Genomic DNA, 20,539 nt, shown 5'->3' on the forward strand with positions numbered 1-20,539 from the left:
GTAACTTTACAATTAATTCAACACACGTTTACACGACGATTCAAAAATGCCTTGATTTTGAATTGATTTGATAGTAATTATATTATAATAACTTTGGTTTAATTTACTGGAAGCCAATCAAAATCGTTCGAGTAATTTATAAGCTGTTTATATAAAGATACACACGATCGCGATTGTGTTATATTTATAGCGGAGGGCGCATTCGGATTCAGTGTTACGAGTTCCGGTATGAATGGCGTGTGAGTTGTGCTATTGACTCATCTCGAACGTCGCGATCAGATGTTTCATGATTTCATTACATTTGCAGAAACATTCAGTAATTACAAATACTTCTTTACTCATGCTACTGAATAAATCCAGAAGACGTTGCTTAATTATAATAGATTAATTTGTTGTATTGTATATTTTTATGGTAGGCGGACTGGTAATTAGAGATCTTAGAGAATCGTAGTATCCGACCAAACCTTCGGCTTTAGTTCGCCACCGTCGGTCAAAAGCTTGGTTATATTCTTTGGATACAGTCATCATAAACCTAAAAAGTTTATTCACGTTTATCTGATCTTGAACTGAATTTCTCAGGATTAATAAAAAATGTTTAGACGCTTTCGTATAAATGTTTAATGTATCTTATAATTGTTACCTAAAAAGTCATTATTTTATGATATCTGTTACCAAATAAACTTGTTAATATAATTTTGCAAAACCGCCATTGACTCGCCATTTTTGCATGATTAATAATATAGAAAAAAATATATGAAATTATCACCGAAGTAAGATCGCATACGAGATCAGACGAGAAAGGCGAACGAACAAACTCAATAGTAATATACGCCTCACAATGCGATTTCGTGATGAATATGGACAAAGCGACTTCCAGTTTTATGAATGACGTGAGTCATCCCGAATTACGTCACCCTCGCGGATATGTAATGCTGAAAGTTGCATGCGGGCCTTTGAAGCTTTTTAATCTTCTCTCCATGACCATTTTATACATATGTATGTGTTCTTGGATAATATTTTTACTATTATCCAATCCATTATTCCATTATTTTCGTGAAACTCTTAAACCTACATATTCATATTAATTACTGTAAGACATGTTTGCAATTTGTCATTTAGGTAATTATATTTACTTGATTGCCAAAGGAAAAATTCTATATTAAACAATAAAGCGGAATAGAATAATATTTCTAATGGAAAAATTTCAACATTTAAAAAATAAATCATTAGTTGTTCTCCTTTTTTGTTGAATCCTGGATATCATAAGCTGGCTGGTGACTGGTCTAATTTCTTGCACTAAACTTCAGCCTGGCATCCATACAAAAATTGATAAAGTATAGTAGAATTTTCTGGACTGTTTCAAATCTTTACTAATATTTTAAATGCGAAAGTATGTCTTTTGCTCTTTGACGCTAAAACCACTAAACAGAATTTTATGAAATTTGGAATGACCTCAAAGAAGGAAATGTTGCTTATTTTTATGCCTAGCACCTGACGACCAAAGACCAAAAGCGCGACCGAAACCGCACAATACAAGTTGTATTAACATTATTATATGAAATTACCATTATGAATTGGCAAATTACAGAAAAATTTACTTACTGATATAACCTGAGTTTTAGCCATTTTTATTAATGAAATGTTTGAATTTTCGTCAGCTAATTTAGTCGAAAGATATATTGGCCAGTGACATATACATCGAATATAACAAATGGCCGCCCATGCTTCAGTGAAAAACCTTTTTCGGAAGGATTAATTACACTGGTAACACTTATATCGATACAGGCAAGGAACAAAGACACGATTTTTCTACGAAGTTTAGCGGCTGATTTCGTGTGGCCACGGGTCGAAATGAGTAGGCCCCAGAAAATTTAAGTTATGAAATTTGGAAGTTCGAAATTTGAAATTCGAAAAGTAAATAAAAATCATGAAGTAACCCTACAAAATTAAAAGGCCTCGTATGTGTCAAAATAAACATTTAAACTATTACGGATGCTATGCTAATGGTAGATTACTCACATAATATCTTGGGTTCACTTACAAAAAAAACGAAATTTTCAAAGGAAATCCTTCATTTCCCATATAATGTTGAATGACAGCGGTCAACGTAGACATTTGTGTATAAATGTTGCTTCAGGCCGTGACGTCACAAGTAGGTCAACGACGTCTCCGGCGCGGCGGCCATCATCGATCCATGATTCGCGCATGCGCAACCCTTACCATTCTATACTCAACCTTAATTCATAACCTATAGAGTAAAAAACCATTTACACGTTCATTAACATTCCGTATACTGCAATTTGATTTGCAATTGGACTGAGCAACTGTTTTGTTCTTTATTACAACGGTATACGGATGACTTTCGTGTGTACAGTTGTAAATCAATCGGTTTCAGAAATGTTTGTAAATTTCGATTGATCCTTATCACGGGTTGAAAATATTTTAATTCAATTATAACCAACATCAAAAACAGATTATGTTTATGAAAACTGACTTCAGTTCGAAGGTGATTTCTTTTGGTTTCGAACTGAATATAATTATTTCTTCGCTTGTTGGGTTAATAGTTTCAAAAGTTCTAAAGGCAAATTCATTTTAACTACTTGAGAACCGGACGAAAGACAAATAAATATACAACAGGCTCTCAAGTTTCAACGTGCGTCATATATACATACGTAAAAATACACCAATTAGCACATTTGTTAATTTGAGTATTGTTTCCTCTATAATAAACCACAGTTACAGTTGCCTTAGAGCAAAAACGAATTGAACTGATCTGGACTGCGAAGCTGCCTCACGAAAGACCTGAATGAAAAATATAGCTCATGTATAAAATTAGTTGTATTATTGTAACGTAGCTACATCGTAATTATCAAACTGCAGTTCATTTGTAAAAAAGATGATCGTTTTATATTCATTAAAAGCTCATTAGTTAATTAATTATATAGTAATGCAATATTCGCGAATGTTTCATTTTGCCGTTCGTTCACTTTCCGACAACCTAACAAAACATCAAATTACTTAATAACTTTTTTGGAATATGCCTAATTAGTTAAAAAGTAGCTTCTGAATGTTTTATCTATATAATATAATAGTTTCGTGCCGGATTATATTACATTATTAAAAATATGTATAGGTATGTAGACGGTAGTTTTTTTTAATAACTTTAAAATTCGATAATCTTTAAGATAAAACACAATCTTTAAAACATTGTAATAATATACTTAACAAAACCTTAATAATAATATATGAGGCGTAGCAAAGAGACCACCAATTGTTTTTATTAGAAATTATTTTATTTTTTCACTTAATTTATTTTATTGCACTCTACTTGAAACAACATGCACTTGCTAAAACACTTAGCAAGTAGCTTCAACTAAATTTCTATAATAATATGTATCTTTGATTAGGGTACGGATAGAATAGATTTATTAGCCCACTAGGCGATCATTAATGTAGTCTTTGCTTATACATATTTACAATATTTTTTGTTAATTAACATGACTTCTAAAAATAAAGTTACAATATGAAATGACTTAAATCCTTTGAGTATTTTTCTTAAAAGGTTTTATGTGTACCATTAAACTTCGAAATCGGTGCCAAGCCCAAACAATCTGCTATAAGCATACTATATGTTTGGCATACAAAAGAACACTGCCTGCATTTATGCAAGACTTATTACTGCTAGTTCGCCATAATAAGCTAAGTTAATATGAAAATATTACTATCATTAATACACGAAGATAATACTGTTTGTCCTAATATCAATATCGAAAATGAAAAACAGTTACCAAAAGTTTATTTTTAGGAAATATTCAAAAGTATTGTTTTTAGGAAAATTTACATCTAAATGTCTCCACGTTATTTAAGATGTTATCAGAAACATGATAAAATAATAAATATAAAAAAATTCCCGATCTTATGCTGATATATAAATATGTTGCTATATTTGCTAATTATTTAATAATAAAATATACGAATAATAAAACTATGCCATGCATGCATTGCTGGCGTATTTGTAGCACAATAATTGTATCTAGCAATCTAACAAGGCTGGAAGCAAAGAGCCTGCCTTTGCAAACTCGTTGTGCTATAGCCTAATTTTAAAATAGAATAATGCAACAGAACTTGGGAGCAATAAAGTTTTGTCTATTATAATATTTTCTGATCTATAAGAACAGTACATATTATAGTACGATAATACTCTAGCTTCTTTTTCTTTGATTGTCCAAAAGTTTACAAATTTGTCTAAACTTAAGATAGATCACTATTAACCATAGACCTTTGATGCCGTAATAAATTTGAATTATTCCTTACAACCCGTGTGTGCACCGTCCATGGATTACCAAGATAATCAGATATTAAAGTTACCGCATATACAATAAGTATATTCTACATATTGCACATAGTGCGTTTCGATGCTTCGAAAAATCTCGTAAGCCATATTGTTTTCCGAGATCTTTCCACTCGGGGTTTTGTATTTGTTTAATTTTCATTAGTTTTGCTTTCATTGGATTTCTCACATCTGTTTTTTCTTTTCATAATAAATAATCATTAACGCGATTTTGTTTTTACAAGTTTTTATTTAACCTCAGTTGTTTATGTGTGTCAAATCTTGCTGAAAACAGCTTACAAGTGAAATTTAAACCAGTTCCACACGCTTGCTAATACATACTATAATTTAGTCGGTGATTGCGGGTTCAAACGGAGGCAAGCACCCCCACATTGTCATGTTTATAATTCATCTCGAGCTCGGCGATGAAGGAATACTTCGTTAAGAAACCTGCATGTGTCTAATTTCAACGAAATTCTGCTACATGTGAATCTACCAACATTGGAGCAACGTGATTGAATATGCTTCCAACCTTCTCCTCAAAAGGAGAGAAAACCTTAGCCCAGCAGTTGGAAATTTACAGGCTCCTTCTATTTGATGCATCTAGTATTTTATTTTACCTTAAGTACGATGGCACTATGCCCAAACTGATTGGATGTTTGTTTATCAAACTCTTTGTAATAATGTACCAAAAAGTAAGTCTAATTATTTTATGAGGGACTAGCTGTCCGTCCCGACTTCGTACGGATGAAATGAGAAAACTATTGACTTCGCGGTCAAATCGAAACCGTCCAGGGTTCCGGTCAAATACACACACACAAACAAACCAACCAACCATGTTCGTACCGTTCAGGATACGTTCAATTATAGACACATACGGAAAATTTATACATGAAGATGTGTGAAAGTATAACTCAAGCCAATAAGTTAAATGAAACGAAAAATTGAGTAACGGTATTGTATGCAGTCGACATTTTTTATTTCTGTTTTGGCTCATCTTGTGTACGATTGCAGTTGTACTGTAATTTCGTCGAAAATGGCCCTCAAAAACTCAACTCGAAATCAGTAAAAAGTTCTCTAAAGTTTTATCATAAAAATTTAAATTATTTCTTACGCTTATCTTACCTGCCCTAATTTATTATATATATAAGTTGGTTGACATAGTTGGTACGATTTTATATCATATCATCATAAGAAAATATCAATGTGTCAAAGAAATTTCTGACACAATTGAAGCAGCGTCATCGAATTACCTCCACGCCCTTAACCGAAGAGGCCTTTACCCGGTACTGGGAGTTAGGACACTTTATCGCTTAACAGCGTCTTACGAATTTGATCTAATTATGGTCGAGCTTGTAGTAATTGCAAGTTTAATAAGATTTAACCAAAGCTTAATTAAAACCTTTTAAAAGTTTTAAGATCCAATCTCGTATGTATGGTTTCAAAACCACCTAGTTTTACCATTTCACAAACTGCATCGTAATGATAGTTTCTCCTAAAATAAGTATTAGGGTAATTTGAATTATATTTAAATATATTTCCGTATTTCGCATGCAAAGAAATCTAGCGATAGTTGAGATGAAAGCTCCGAATAGTGCTTGTAAAGTCACTACAGAGATAGATCCAAATCTGTGACCGTCATGCCAATGAAAATTTTATGGTAACGCAATAGTTCACAGTACATGAACTAACAAATGTCGTACATACTTCAAGAACGTCTTACGTCAAGCGAAATTGATGTCCTGTGAACCCGCTGTAATATTTACGCTGTGATCGAGTGCAACAGTTGCGCGCGCACCCCATTCACCCGCGAGGAGGGCGGGGGAGCGGGGCGGCGAGCACAAGAACCGAGGGACGTCAAAGCCGGCTCCGGCGCGAGTGACGTCGGGTGTGTTAGCGGCCGTCGCTTCTATCGCGCGGCCGATGCCCGCCCACGACGGCCGACCACGACGGAATACCACTGGTGGTCCAGAGTGGCCACCACCTCCCCCTGCCACCATGTCGTAACATGATGGGCTACAACAACCAAGGGCACGGATACAACAAATTGTTCACGCAGGTGCGTGCGCAGAGCGAGTGATCAGTGATGGCCGATACCGTTTTTGTTTTGTTGGTGACGCTTTAGTGCCTTTGTGCTGCAAAATGAGACGTCGCATTTGGAAGTTTCTGAAGAGCATCGGTCGCTTCGGTAAAACAAATCCCGGTTACATGTCTCTTGCTAATGAGTAAATCGAGTGCTGTTGGAATCCCTATTACGAATGTAGATTGTCAGATGTCAAATCACTGAAAATATCCATTTAAAAAATGCATTGTAGTATAAATACCTGAAACTTAATCACAACTCCTACATATTCCTCATAATATTCAGTAATTAGTTCACAATGTACGTGCTCACAGCTTGTTTACTCCGTACTTCGTAAAGCCACTTCCGTCTATATGTTATGTGCCACCAAATGCTGTGCGAATCGTATCAATAATATTTATATCATAAGTTTTATTGTTATTGGCAGAACTCTATAAATCTGATAAATCTTTGAGTGCATTTAAAATCTCTATACAATCATTATATATTTCAAATATCTCAATCCCTTGAAAGCATTTCAATTCTCCACTATTCCGTCGACTTAAATAGAAGTTTTGAATTTGTATCATAATACTACTGCTAGAAAAAGGTCGTATGTTGATATCGTCTAATAATTAAAAGGAGAGATAAAAACTTCATTACATTTAATCCAATGTTAACGTAACTTATAAAGCATTATATTCAAAAATAAATATAATTGCAGAAAATTTAGAGTTTAAAATAAAAACTTAATTTTGACATACGACCTTTCACTCACAGCAGCGATAAATTCGCATCTAGAAAACCAAGCTACGCGTTCTACGAGTTTTATTTCTGTGGTATCTTGCATCTGGTTTTTATCTGTCGTCGTTTAATTACTGACACGTTAATGGAATCGTTTGAGAATGATTACGTTGGACCACAATTAGCTTAATGACATTCCGTTTATCATAGTTGGACGTGTCGCTTTGGTCCTTGTTGCATGGGCGCTTGGAATTTTCATTTAATATTCATCATGTCTAGTATGCTGATCTTTTACTAAACCTTCTGTGTACGTCTAAACTACTTTCATATCTATAGTAATTAAAAAAGTAAAGAAGGGAGATGTCTGATGCCAAATTATGAACTCCAATTTGTCTATAAAAATGGTATTTTGTGGCCAAAAAACTTAAGACGACAAAACATTATACATTTCATCCATTGTTCCGAGCATTTCACTAACTTCTTCATTTTAAATAACAGTTTATTAATAAAAGCGCTTGGCGGTGGAATGTTAGTAAATGTCTCTGAATTAGACCCTGCCCCAATACAATCCTAACGTCAAAAAAACATTGTACTGTTCTGTGATGAGAGGATATATGCCAATAAACCAATAGCGGCAACATAACATCCATATTAATATTATAAATGTAAAGGAACTCTGTCTGTTTGTCTATTGCTTTTTAACGACCAAACCCAATGATATTCTAATAAACATATATATTATACCCATACTAAACAACAGAAAAAAGTGTGCCGCGCCGGGGACCGTTTATTTTACATTTCGTTGCAAGTAAAAAGGATAGCTCGATAAAAACAATAGAAAAAGGGATAACTAGATGTTTTAATTACGCAAAACGTATTACTACATAAATATGATGAAAACGACTAAAGGCAAACGTCCCAATTAGGACGTTTTCTAGTCTTCACTTTTTGCGCGTTAATGACATATCTGTTTACTAGAACATCATTGACCAAACCGCTGAACCGAAATTGTTGAAATTTGGTATGAAGCAAACATGAACTGCAAGAAGGCACATAGGCTACTTTTTTGCCAAACACCTGACAACTAATTCCCTAAAAAACGAGCGAAGCTGCGGGACACTTCTAGTCCATTATAAAGTTCAAAGATACATATTAATATATCGCGTAATCAAAGATATTAGAGAAATACAGATAGCTCCTGATTTAGCTGTGCCAGTTAGATGCCAGTAGCCCTGAGAATGACATTGGTTAAATGTTTACCAAACAATGTCCGCTCCTGGACCGTTTGTGTTACTGGTACATGACGTCACCCAATGGAAACACAGCTTTTAACCGCGTCCGTTGATTTATGGAACGCATAACATAAACTATAAAAATGAAATATCTTAGTAATTTTAAAATAGTTTGGAATTTATATTCTAATCTTTATAATTATTGAAATTATCCGAATTATTGATAATTTCAATAATAATTGCGTAAATTGAATATTTTTCAATTAAATCTGTTTAAATATTTATTGTATAAAAATGAACGTATAATACTTAAAGTAGATGAAAAGGCAATTTGACCCGATCGCAAAGATTCAGGCTCGCTACTAAACTAATAATAATAATATATATAATTTTACCGTTGTAATTAAGTTTTTAAATATACTAAAATTTCTATTTATTGTTGAAAATTATATATTAATAATTTCTAATGGCATTAAAACAAATGTTACAATGATAAAAAAGCTTTTATATGTGAGTATTATAAGTACGGTTTTATTAAATATTATTATAAGTAAATGCTTTATTTACACGTGGGTTTTGAACTTGACATTGATGTCAAGACATTATAATATTAAAATGGCTTCTGATATATCTCTTAATCACAATAAACAGGCGATGTGGTCGGATTATGGTTTATATAAATCCAATTTTATGGAATCAATAAGCTTACCAGCGAAGCTATATAAATACAAATAATTAAATTTAAAAAATTTAGAGTAGGTACAACACTAAGGTCGGTTTCGTGCTAGCTTAAATATGAAAAGATTTACATAAAATGTTTACATATAGTAAAATCGAAGTGTCTGTTTTGTTTAATATTAAAATAATCGCTTTATATATACTTACATTATATACTTACATGTATATCTATGGATACACGATAACTATTTACGATACCAAATCTTTGTTTTTTCCGTTTAAATTTGTTTCGATTAATCACTGGAACGGCTGGACTGATTTTGATGAGACTTTTACTGCCAGATGTGTTATATATTAAAGAGTAACTTATCTAGTTGCAACAATAACTATTTTATATTTGTGTTTCATAAATTCGTTTCGATTCACAATGTGGAAATTAAAAATGTTATATAAATGAATATTTAATTATCTAGCCATAAGAGCCATAACCATAACAGCTGTACAGAATTAAAAAGCATTGTTGAATTGCAAATCCAATTCTCTGGATGAAAAACAATCTACACTCATCACTAGTGGAGCCTATAAGCCTATATATATTTCTTGGTGGTAGGGCTTTGTGCAAGATCGCCTGGGTAGGTACCACGTACTCATCAGATATTGATATTTGTATGGGTTATATTTACCCAAACGGGGTTACACAAGTCTTATAAACAAATAATTTAAAAAAACAAACGGTCAGCCCCAAGCATATATATACGTAATCAGTGCCTATTTAATAGTCTACTAATTGCGTGTTTGCCCGTCCAATAAGTTAATTAGGCTATACTACGTGTACCTAGTTTGTTTAAGGATGCTGCGATAGCTTCTAGAGCAATCAATGTACTATAGAACCGTATATTATAAATTAATAATTTTACATCAGAATTTATTAACACAATTAATTTATACTCTTGCGCCTCGGAGAAATAGATAAAGAAATATATATATAAGAGGGATTTTTTTATGGAATTGGTTGGCGGACGAGCATATGGGCCACTTGATGGTAAATGGTCACCATCATCCATAGAAAATGACGCTGTAAGAAATATTAAATATTCCTTACATCGTCAATGCGCTACCAACCTTGGGAACTAAGATGCTATGTCCCTGTAGTTACACTGGCTCACTCACCCTTCAAACCGGAACACAACAATACTGCGTACTGTTGTTTAGCCTTAAATTCTGCCACATGTGCATTCCACCAACTTGCATTGGAACAGGGTGGTGGAATATGTCCCAAACCCTCTCCTTAATGGAAGAGGAGGCCTTACCCCAGCATTAGGAAATTTACAGGCTGTTACTTTATAACGTATGGCATTTTTAATCAATAAATAAAAATAAATAATCATGTGATTGAAATTACCAGATTTAAAACCCTTTGTAAAAGGCTTTTATATTTTACTTATTGACACAAAATTGTAACACCAACAACACACATGTGTACAAAGTTTAAGCCCAATTGGCTCATTGGAATTATATTAAAGTTTCGTTGCAATATATGACCCAAATATCTAGCATTAGACAATAGCTATGGGTAAAAAGGAGAGAGGTTCCATAGTGAAACGTAGATGAAGTAAATTCAGAAAGGGATTACAAAGTAAGTTGATGTTGCGTTGTGGTAGTGCATAAGAATTTCAAACCCAGTCACCTGGAAATGTGTTCGCGAATGTTGCTATATTGGCGCTACTATTTTAAAGTCTATCTTATAGTCCAACAGTCGCGTCAATGAATATTTGACAGGAAATCTTCGGATTCCTAATGAACAGCTGTTGTTAGTATGTTTTTTTTGGGTGGATGATAAATAATCAAAAAATCGGATAACGTAACCTTTAAATTCATTTTGTTGTCATAACTGCCTGCCCGCGTTTTTTTAAAATGTCGTCAAATGAATAGAGATCTAAGCGAAGTCGGACACATCTCTAGTATATATAATAGCCTCCACATGTGCCAACCTTCAATCTAAAGCTCGTATTATATGAGACATTACAAAGTACTTTTACAAAATTAGGGTTGCCAGCAAAATGTGAATATATGCTTTGGGATGCTATATCGACTACTATTGCTCTTATCTTAATTGTTTAATGTATCTTAAATATTAAATATAAAAGGATCTATCGACCATACTAAAAATGAAGAGCCTTATCATAAGCATAATCGAAAGAAGGCCATTAAGATTTTTATAATTATCCAAATACTACAGAAAAATACAGGTTAAGTGAAATTCTGCAGATTGAATAATTTAAAAATATATGTTTCTTTCAATAATTATGGACAGCGTTTAAAGAATTAAAACTATTTATAATTTTACTTCGGTTTTGATAAACGTCAATAAACGATCACTTGAATAAATTCAAGTAGTATGTAAATAGACTGCATTACATATACAACTATATAGGGTTGTACATGTGACAACCCTATATAGTTGTACCAGAAGTTTGACCTGAATAGTACGGCATCGTATAGCATGATGTGTTGGCCATTGAAGGCTTCCTTTGAGCTTCTTATTACGAAACCATGTTCAAATAATAGGGGTCCAACGGTCCAAGATGTATTAATCAAATATTTTCTTTTTTTTTTAATTTATTCATGTTGAAATTTCAAAAAAAACTTGCGTGTTTTTGTGCGCAAATATGTAGATGAGTTTAAGTTGAGATTTATTCGCTATGCATGATATCTAATTATAATTTAATATTGATATCTCTTTAACATCATTGCAAGATCCTACGTAATTTGCAACACCATACCTTAATCGATATGAAAAATAAAAAATTAAAAAATATTAACCAATATTTTAGTGGACTACCAGTTGACTTCAGGATATATTCATTTAAATAATTGTATAAACTAACATGACTGTATTTTTTTAAATGTTGAAAAAGAGTAACTACTGAGTTTCTTGCCGGTTCTTCTCGGTAGAATCTACTTTCTGAACCGGTGGTTCAGAAAGTAGCTTCACATAATTGTTAAATGACGATTCAAAAGTCCTTGTAAAAGCTCACTTGAATAAAGTTTATTTTGATTTTGATTTTGAATTTGAGTGATGTAAAACACAACTTTGATTTCGTTCCAATAATTAACTAGTATCAAATAATATATTAAACTCGATATTATATCGACATTTTATAAAAATATATTCTTTGTGCATACCGATTTACATTAAAATAATTATTTATTAAAATTAACAAAGTACAACTTAGAGATGATGACCGCGTGGAATGATGTCAAGAATGCCAGCAGCATTTCCCCGTTGAATCGCGATGCCGTTTGTTTGAGCGAAAAATAAGCCAGCTCTGTCACTAGTGAGATTATATTAGGTCACTGTACTTAAGCCATATTGAAATGTAAATGACGAAATTAAATCTACGTTTAAACAGACAGAAACAGTAACTGCCAGTACAGTTTCCTCTGCTGGGCTATGGCCTCCTATCCCATTAAGGAGAGGGTTTGGAACATATTCCACTACACTGTTCCAATGCGGGTTGGTGGAATGCACATGTGACAGAATTTCGATGAAAATTAGACAAATGCAGGTTTCCTCACGATGTTTTCTTTCACCCCCGAGCACATATATATAGTGGCGCCTGACTGGGTTTGAACTCGAAATCAACGGATAAGATCGCGTGCGTTCTAACGACTAGGCCATCTCAGCTCTACGTTTCAATTTACGTCTATTTCGTAATAAATCAATCTAAATCCAGTGCAGACACGTGAATCTTAATCGAGTACGGGTTCAAACCTGAGCCACCATCACCGTGATTTCAAGTGCGTAACGCAATTTATGCTTTAAGTGTGGACTGCCATATACGTATCCACAGACCTCTCACTCAAGAGGTTTTGTCTATTAGAAAAACATTTGCGCCTCAACCCAATAGCAGCTTAACTAAAAAATATTAAAATCGAAATGTACTTCTGTTTCATCAGTACCACTTGAAATTTTAATCACTAGTTCGGAAACTATATTCTTCGAAAACGAACCACTAAGAAACTCAGAAGAAACCGATAAGGAATTCTCTAGCTCTTCTTTACCGCCAATTAAATAAACAATAACCTAGGTATTTGTGTGTATGTGTAGATAATGTGTTAAGTACCATATCACAGCGAGGAGCTCCAAACCTCGTCTTCAAAAATGATAGGAGGCCTTATCCCGATCAGTGTAATATTTACAGGTTTAACTTCTTTTTTATTTTCCCCTACTATCTTAAACTATTCTAAATATTGTGCATCTTGTTCCAATTTAACATCCACATCCAATATAAAGTAACATCTCCCCGGACGTCATCTTAGATAATAGATTGAAAAGCATCTAAATGCAATCTCGTGCGTCATAAATCAATTCCCACTTGAAATTTATATTTGTAGTCGATAAAATTAGATCATAACAATTTATGACTAAATCGTAGATTGAAAGATTAGTGTTGGCCCTCGATTATATCGATACATGTATTGCCTTTTAGTATTATCGACAGTCACATTAAAATTACAGTTCTGTCTTTTATGTATAATACCCTTATAAGAATAAAATTAAAAAATATTCAAATACTATCTGAGTAACGCGTTTTTATCCGGTTAAACCATGTTTGAACGTTAATGGTCTAATAGTAACTAACTATTAAAAGTCAAACTTTTAGCTTAAAAATATTCGTATATTCATAAAATCTTATAAATTCAAAGTTGACACAGCCAGGAGATATTACATCAGAGAAGGCTGGCAGGACTTTTCTATACTTTTCTTACTTTGTGGGCTTTGTGCAAGCACGGCTAAGTACCACCCAATATATTTAACCTTCAAGCAGCAAAACTTTGTATCATTATACTCTGGTTTAAGGGATAAGTGAGCCAGGGTATTGCCAGCCTTCTTCGAGCAATGTAAATACGTTTATTTTATTGCCAGGCGTGTGGAATTCCTACTGAAAAAATATGGGAGTGAGAAAATGAAAAGTTCATCTATGCTTATGACCGTCCCCGGTTTATGCTGAGATTATATCTTAAGCAATTTACTGATGCTTATTATTTTTTAAATTTTAAAACCCTTATAATAAATTCACTAATATAAAATTACTTCATAACATAATAAGAACATAGGACATGTTAAAAGACCTTAAAAGCTGAAAGAAGAATGACGTCACGTCTTCGATCCACCAGCTCGGCCTGCAGTCGTTAAGATATCTAATATCTCCATTAATCTTGGTGTCCGTGTCTCGTGATTTATCAATCTATTTACACAGATTTTTTTAAATACAAATTCAAAAGATTACTTTATTTATCTACACTAAAACCAAATCAACAACACTTTCGGATCTTCATAAACATTAAATATTTTATGTAGATTCTAAATTTATATTCTGCCTAGATATATCATAAATGAGTTGTTCATTTATGATATTTCTAGGTCAGTACTCTGAAAGGAATAAAGCATTATAAACTACATAACGGCCATAGTTCAAACCCATTTCGTAGTCTTTTTTAATCATTTATTTTACATATAATTAGTTGAAATCACTTGAAAGATAATTGCGTCACTTCTGTCCATAATGTCTTTTTCACGATGGCAACTATTCCACAAACGTAATAAATTATATCCCGCTAAGAAAGTCTCGCTTCTGTATAAAGATTTTTTGTAACTAGAACGGTGAATATGCAGAAATAGTAACCAATAATAGGAGGGATGACGTCACGCCTTCGATCCATGGTGTGTCTGGGAGGGCTTAGAGATCTCGTTCTAACTCGAATTAAGTAGTATTTCGTGTTAACACGTATTGGGGGCTAGAGCTAAAATGTTTAGTGGGTACACACAATTGACTGGCGACGATACTTTTAATATGGATTCAGACGGTTATACATTTTACTCAAGCCAGTGTAGTCGCTTTGCATGTAATAAGTAGTTTCTGCCTTGCATTATTTATTCCACCTAGATATACGATGTTGAAATCAATCGATATACAGCGTGTTCTATAAACTTCCTTTTTTTATCAGTAGTTGTGTTTTCGCTACAATTTAGTAGTTTTGTAACTGATTATATTTCTTTTAGTTAATTTTATTTGCATGAATTTATAAAGCATGTTAAATTCGTAGAATATAAATATTTATTTATGATTGCAGATGTTTTATTTCATCTATTGTACAAGCATGTCTGTATGATTTATTTGTGTGTGTTGTGCGTTGCATGCAGTCAAGTCACGACGACTCCGACCAATGAAAAACTACAAGCCGCTGGTAAGGATATTTCATTAAAATTAGTCTAATTTTGAACACAATTTTGAATTATGAGATTTTCTTAGACATTCTATTTGTATATAATATACAAAATATTGGCGCAACCATATAAGAGGGTTGAATACAAATCAGTTCTTCCTCTTTCCTTTCAATATTAGAAAAGAAAAAATAATGTCATAAATATTTGATTCTCGATTCATATTTGCGTTCAATTTAAGAGATGTTCTTGTTTTTATATATTTTTTAATTGTTGGCTGTATTTTGTTTTGAACGTGACCTAGTTTACTCGGGTATACGTTAATGATTTAGAATTTTCCTATCTACACTGATTCTCTGCAGTTTGCGATTTAACTGCATTATATTATAAGCGCCCGCGAAGTAATATTCTCGGACGGTTATTAATTGAACTTAAATTTTACTTAAAATTACACAAAAGGTATTTTATTATAAATCGGTTGAATGATTTACGTTACAATTGTTATTATAAAATGTTTAATCTTTTTTAAATATTAATAAAATATAAAATAGATAATTATAAAGAGGTAACAATAGAAAAATCCTCGTACTATAAATGTCTAAATAGTTTCATTATAATAAGTATTACAATAAATATAATTTAAGATGACAAAGTAATAACAACTAGCGGATTGGCTACTAAATCTGATGTTGATTTAAAGTATGGATGCCAAAACTCATAGCCTCTTTCAACCAATATCACGTATATCGCGGTTTCATTGGTCAAGAACTTCTATGACAAAAAAAAAATGTACCAACCTGTTATCAGAATTTTGAGTGTAAAACTAAAGTGGATTATATATGAAAATATATTAATGAATAAATGATTTTTGGGCACCATATAGTATAGCTTCTTTCAAAACGCATGGAATACATAAATATAAGGTTTTGGCTGGCTATAAAATATTCTTTCAATTTTCCCTAAACACTAACTAAAAGTTTACCTTCTCGGAAAGGTTTCGCTAACAGGCAAAGGGCAAAGATACAAACCTACTTACACATTTATTGTTACCAAATCGCTATCAAGATAATCTTTTGTATCCGTATCATAAAAAACCTCCCAACGTACAAATATAACAAACTTATATGTTAGTCTAACATTACCTTGTACTTTATAATCAATCTCATCCAACAACGGAAACTTCAGACGTAACTATTATTTAACTGTTTGTAGGGGTTTTTTTATTTTGACAATTATTTTAAATGATTAATAAATGTTCTGGTTCCACGACGCCATTGGAAAAAACTTATATTCAAAATCTACTTTCATTTCGTTACTTTCAATCTATTGATAATTTTTAACTAAATACTTAAAACAGTTCATCCTTATTTACGATGTATATGAGGATGATATTATAATATAGGATACGATTATCGGTAGTTTTTAAAATATATGTTCACACTTATATAATGAATTTAAATCAAAGGTATACATATATATGGATTACATATATGTATTGTTTTGTTTCATTCGTAATCTACCAATATCAGATTTCTGAACAAAATAACGACTTCCTAAAACAATATATTCTCGCTTATATGAAATATAAATAAACTTTAACCCAATTTAAACTAAATTCTATATTTGACCTGTTTTGCGGCCGTCGCCTGTGCACCGACGTGAATAATTAAACTCTTTGATCAAATGGCCGACGATGTTATCTATGATGTAAATTACTATAATAACATTGCGGCTACGTAAAATTATACATAACATAATAATAAGTAAAAAATTATAAAATGTTTTTAAAAATAATTCAAATAAAAAAAACTTAAGGACTCCACTTGACGGTCCGTAGTAGTGTACCTATTTACACACACAGTGTTCTTACTTGCCCTAAAAAACACGAAACTCAATTATAGAGCCATGATATGACCGTACGACACTTGAGTGCCCATATTATTGAATTAATGTCACACTCGTTAAACAATTGATATCAAATACCGGTATCCTCATATTGAATAGTTCAATATCTATAGTATCTTATAAGACAACCTAAAATGTTATATAGATTTTGGACAAATGTTTTGCTATCATTCTTTGCTCTGTCCAAGAAATTTAGCTTACAAACTGTGTATCTCACCATCGGAAGCACTGATCACTTAAAATATACTGAATAAATACAATATACCAATGATAATTAGTTGTAGCTTCAATAAAAACCGTTAAAAATTCGTTGCCTAAAATACATACAAATATTTAAATTCAAAAATGGAATAAGAATTAAATGGAATTTCAGTGTTTGACGTTAGCTGTTTTGTAATTCCAGGGCTCGGCGGATTCAAACTACTCGCAACCATCCTCGGAGCTGTCGCTCGACGAAGATAAGGAGGCTTCGCGCCGCGAGAAGGAGTCGCTGGCTCTCGTACAGCTTGATAAGGCTCGGGTAAGCTCACCCCACGTCGGGTAAATCACCCAATGACGTTATCTGATTATTAAATCTATGGAACCATTCATTTGTTACGTACACCCTTACTTGATATAAGAAAGTTAGAAAATAGAATTTTGAATTTTAAAGTTTAAACTTAATCGAGTCTTAATCGATTAGAAATTTGATGCAATGTGAATGCATCACTATTATGTGCTTTGCGAACCACGGCTGATACTATTAAATTCCAAACTGCGGGCGTCTAATTTTTTTATGCAGTAAAACAGAATAATAGTCTTTCATAAAGCCCATACTGATGTGAATGATTTATAATATTTCAGTCGAAACCAGTAGCGTTTGCAGTGCGGACCAACGTTGCGTATGATGGCACGGTGGACGACGACTCGCCCGTGCACGGCAGCGCCATCTCGTTTGAAGTGCGCGACTACCTTCACATCAAGGTTACTATTGCCACTACTTCAACTTTATTTATTTATATTTTAGTAATTTCGCAATGCCCAAATTTTGTATACATAGTAAATGAAATTATTATTTAAAATTTGTTCAGCTCCATTTTGGTCTAAAAGAAAAGTACCACTAAGTTTTATACGTAGATTCTAACACATGCATGTAAATTTTATTCTATATATAATTATTTCTAAGAGAAAAATTATGGTTAAGGGCTTGCAAAACTCACGTCGGTCATAATACATTCGTACGTCATGAATGATTCCAGGAGAAGTATGACAATAATTGGTGGATCGGGAGGCTCGTGAAGGAGGGTTGCGACGTCGGCTTCATCCCGTCGCCAGTGAAGTTGGAGGCGGTGCGCGCGGGGCTGACGGCGCGCGGCCGCTACCCGCGCCCGCCGTCCGCCGGCCTGCCGCCGCAGCCGCTCCCCAGCCGAGGTAGCACTCCCCCCACGCCCGGTACGTCACGCGCCACAACCGCGCCACGCCACGCGACGCGACGCCACATGCCACTCTCGCTGCCGGAGCATGCCAACTTTACTCTTACGATCGCTTCTTACAACCTTTGAACTCATTCTATCTGTACTTAAACTCCTCTAATGAAGCTACAACCAAGTGATAATGCTGAACTGAACTATTCAAACAAAATATTTTACAGCACAGTCTTGACCCCCGTATTATTCTCGTCTAAATCAAATCTTAACAAATAAGTTAATTATCTTATGACACTCTGTCTATTGGTGTATCATTTTCAAATTTCCACCTCTCACTTGGAACAACAGTTTCCTTCGCTCTGTCCTTGAGAATTATTCCCATTGCCTTACAAAAAGTTTCTCTATATTTCATTAAAATCCTCCATAACTCTATTGAAAGTGCTTAAATATGCACGGTATTCAATATTACTGCCAAACTGCAAGGCGGATTCCGGTAACAAATTTAGCGTTTAATCTTTGCGTAGATGCTACCGAGACAAATCTTGCTGTATTTGTATAGCTATCATTGGCAAGTTAAATTAGTAAAATTTGAATAGAACATAGAACTGTACTGACATATATCGTAATGACATATTGTCAATCGAATTAATTGTTAACTTATGTAATATCATATAGTAAATCAACATATACAACAATGTAAAAGTATTATTGAGGAAATTCTGTTCGATTTTGGTAATAACAAGAACGTATAAAGTTGCCATGCTCTTAGAAAATACCGACATTGCTTGTGTGCTCCTTATAATCAGTATTAAATATCAAATGACAATAATTAATTGCATTAGCTGTCTCTGTCTTTCTTACTCGTTACTCCCTAGTATAGAATGAGAAAGATTTAACTGAAAACTAAATAGTGTTATGCACTGCACTGTCGGTTTAACATGTTACAAGCTTTGGTACGAAATGAAATATTTATTTTATATAACTATATAATGATTTTTTTAACACATGTTTTAAAAGTCATTTTTTTCATATCGTATCAAAAACTAAGTACGTACAATGCAGTTGAATTATTTGGATGTTTATTTTAACTTAAATATAAATAACAAGCATAATATAGAAATATAGTAAAATATATATTTACTAAATTAATTATAAAATATATAAAATATTAACCAGAGCTTCAAAATTCTTATTTGATATTCTATGTAAAACTATTTTAATTCCGAATTATTTTTTATATATGTATTATATATTACATAATAACTGCCTCGTACTGTATCGTCATACTAAACCATAGTTCACTCATTTAATGGTGAAAGTTGTCTATTTCCTCGGTCTAGATCTTAGCACTCATATTTGACGTATTTTCAGATATCCCTACCATCGATAGAGGTAAGACCACATCCATCCATTGACCAGGAAATGTATCCAATTTTCACCCGAATATTATTAATTTGGCCTTGGTTTTATTGGAATCATTCTTAACTTGATATTTTTATTAAATTTTTGTTTATTTTTTTATACAAGTGTTCTTTATCAAAATTCGTTACTTTTAAAAGTAAGCTTAACTCAAACACTTCACATTCTACAAAAAATATTATGCCTATATTATTTTTACTTCAAAATATTTAAAAAAAAATCCGATTGTAGATTATTATTTTTGACGATAAGAAAATGAAAGACATGCATAATTGAATATATTTTTTAACCTTTTTATACGGTAATGCTCTCGTTGCATAAAATTGTCTGATATCTATAACGTTGAATTTTTGTACGTGAATGAATGGAATAAAAATAAACCAGTAGCGTTGATAAATATTTTGACTGACCACCTTACTGAAAGTAGTTACTATCACGCATAGACCATTAGCACGATAAGAAAATTTAACCGTTCCTCACATCGCCAATGCGCACCTTAAAAACTAAGATGTTATGTCCCTCGAGTCTCTGGCT

The 20,539-nt window shown here is 32.9% G+C and overlaps 1 protein-coding gene across 24 annotated transcripts in view; it reads left to right on the forward strand.

Moving 5' to 3' along the window:
• Positions 1 to 20,539, forward strand: part of LOC124531050 (voltage-dependent L-type calcium channel subunit beta-2) — a 157,623-nt gene that overhangs the window by 129,280 nt on the left and 7,804 nt on the right. For 4 of the 24 annotated variants that reach the window (XR_006966491.1, XM_047105493.1, XM_047105492.1 and 1 more), the window contains exons 1-6: positions 6,189 to 6,518; positions 15,255 to 15,298; positions 17,584 to 17,700; positions 18,024 to 18,143; positions 18,419 to 18,611; positions 19,958 to 19,978. Coding sequence is in view for 23 of the 24 variants with exons in the window: in XM_047105493.1 (XP_046961449.1) it covers positions 6,473 to 6,518; positions 15,255 to 15,298; positions 17,584 to 17,700; positions 18,024 to 18,143; positions 18,419 to 18,611; positions 19,958 to 19,978 (541 nt within the window). In the remaining variant the exon portion in view is untranslated. Of the gene's footprint in view, positions 1 to 6,177; positions 6,519 to 15,184; positions 15,299 to 17,583; positions 17,701 to 18,023; positions 18,144 to 18,418; positions 18,612 to 19,957; positions 19,979 to 20,539 lie in introns of those variants that run through there. The other 20 variants (XM_047105487.1, XM_047105488.1, XM_047105486.1 and 17 more) reach the window with 14 other exon arrangements.

Source organism: Vanessa cardui, chromosome 7 (assembly GCF_905220365.1).
Source record: "Vanessa cardui chromosome 7, ilVanCard2.1, whole genome shotgun sequence".
Classification (NCBI taxonomy): domain Eukaryota; kingdom Metazoa; phylum Arthropoda; class Insecta; order Lepidoptera; family Nymphalidae; genus Vanessa; species Vanessa cardui.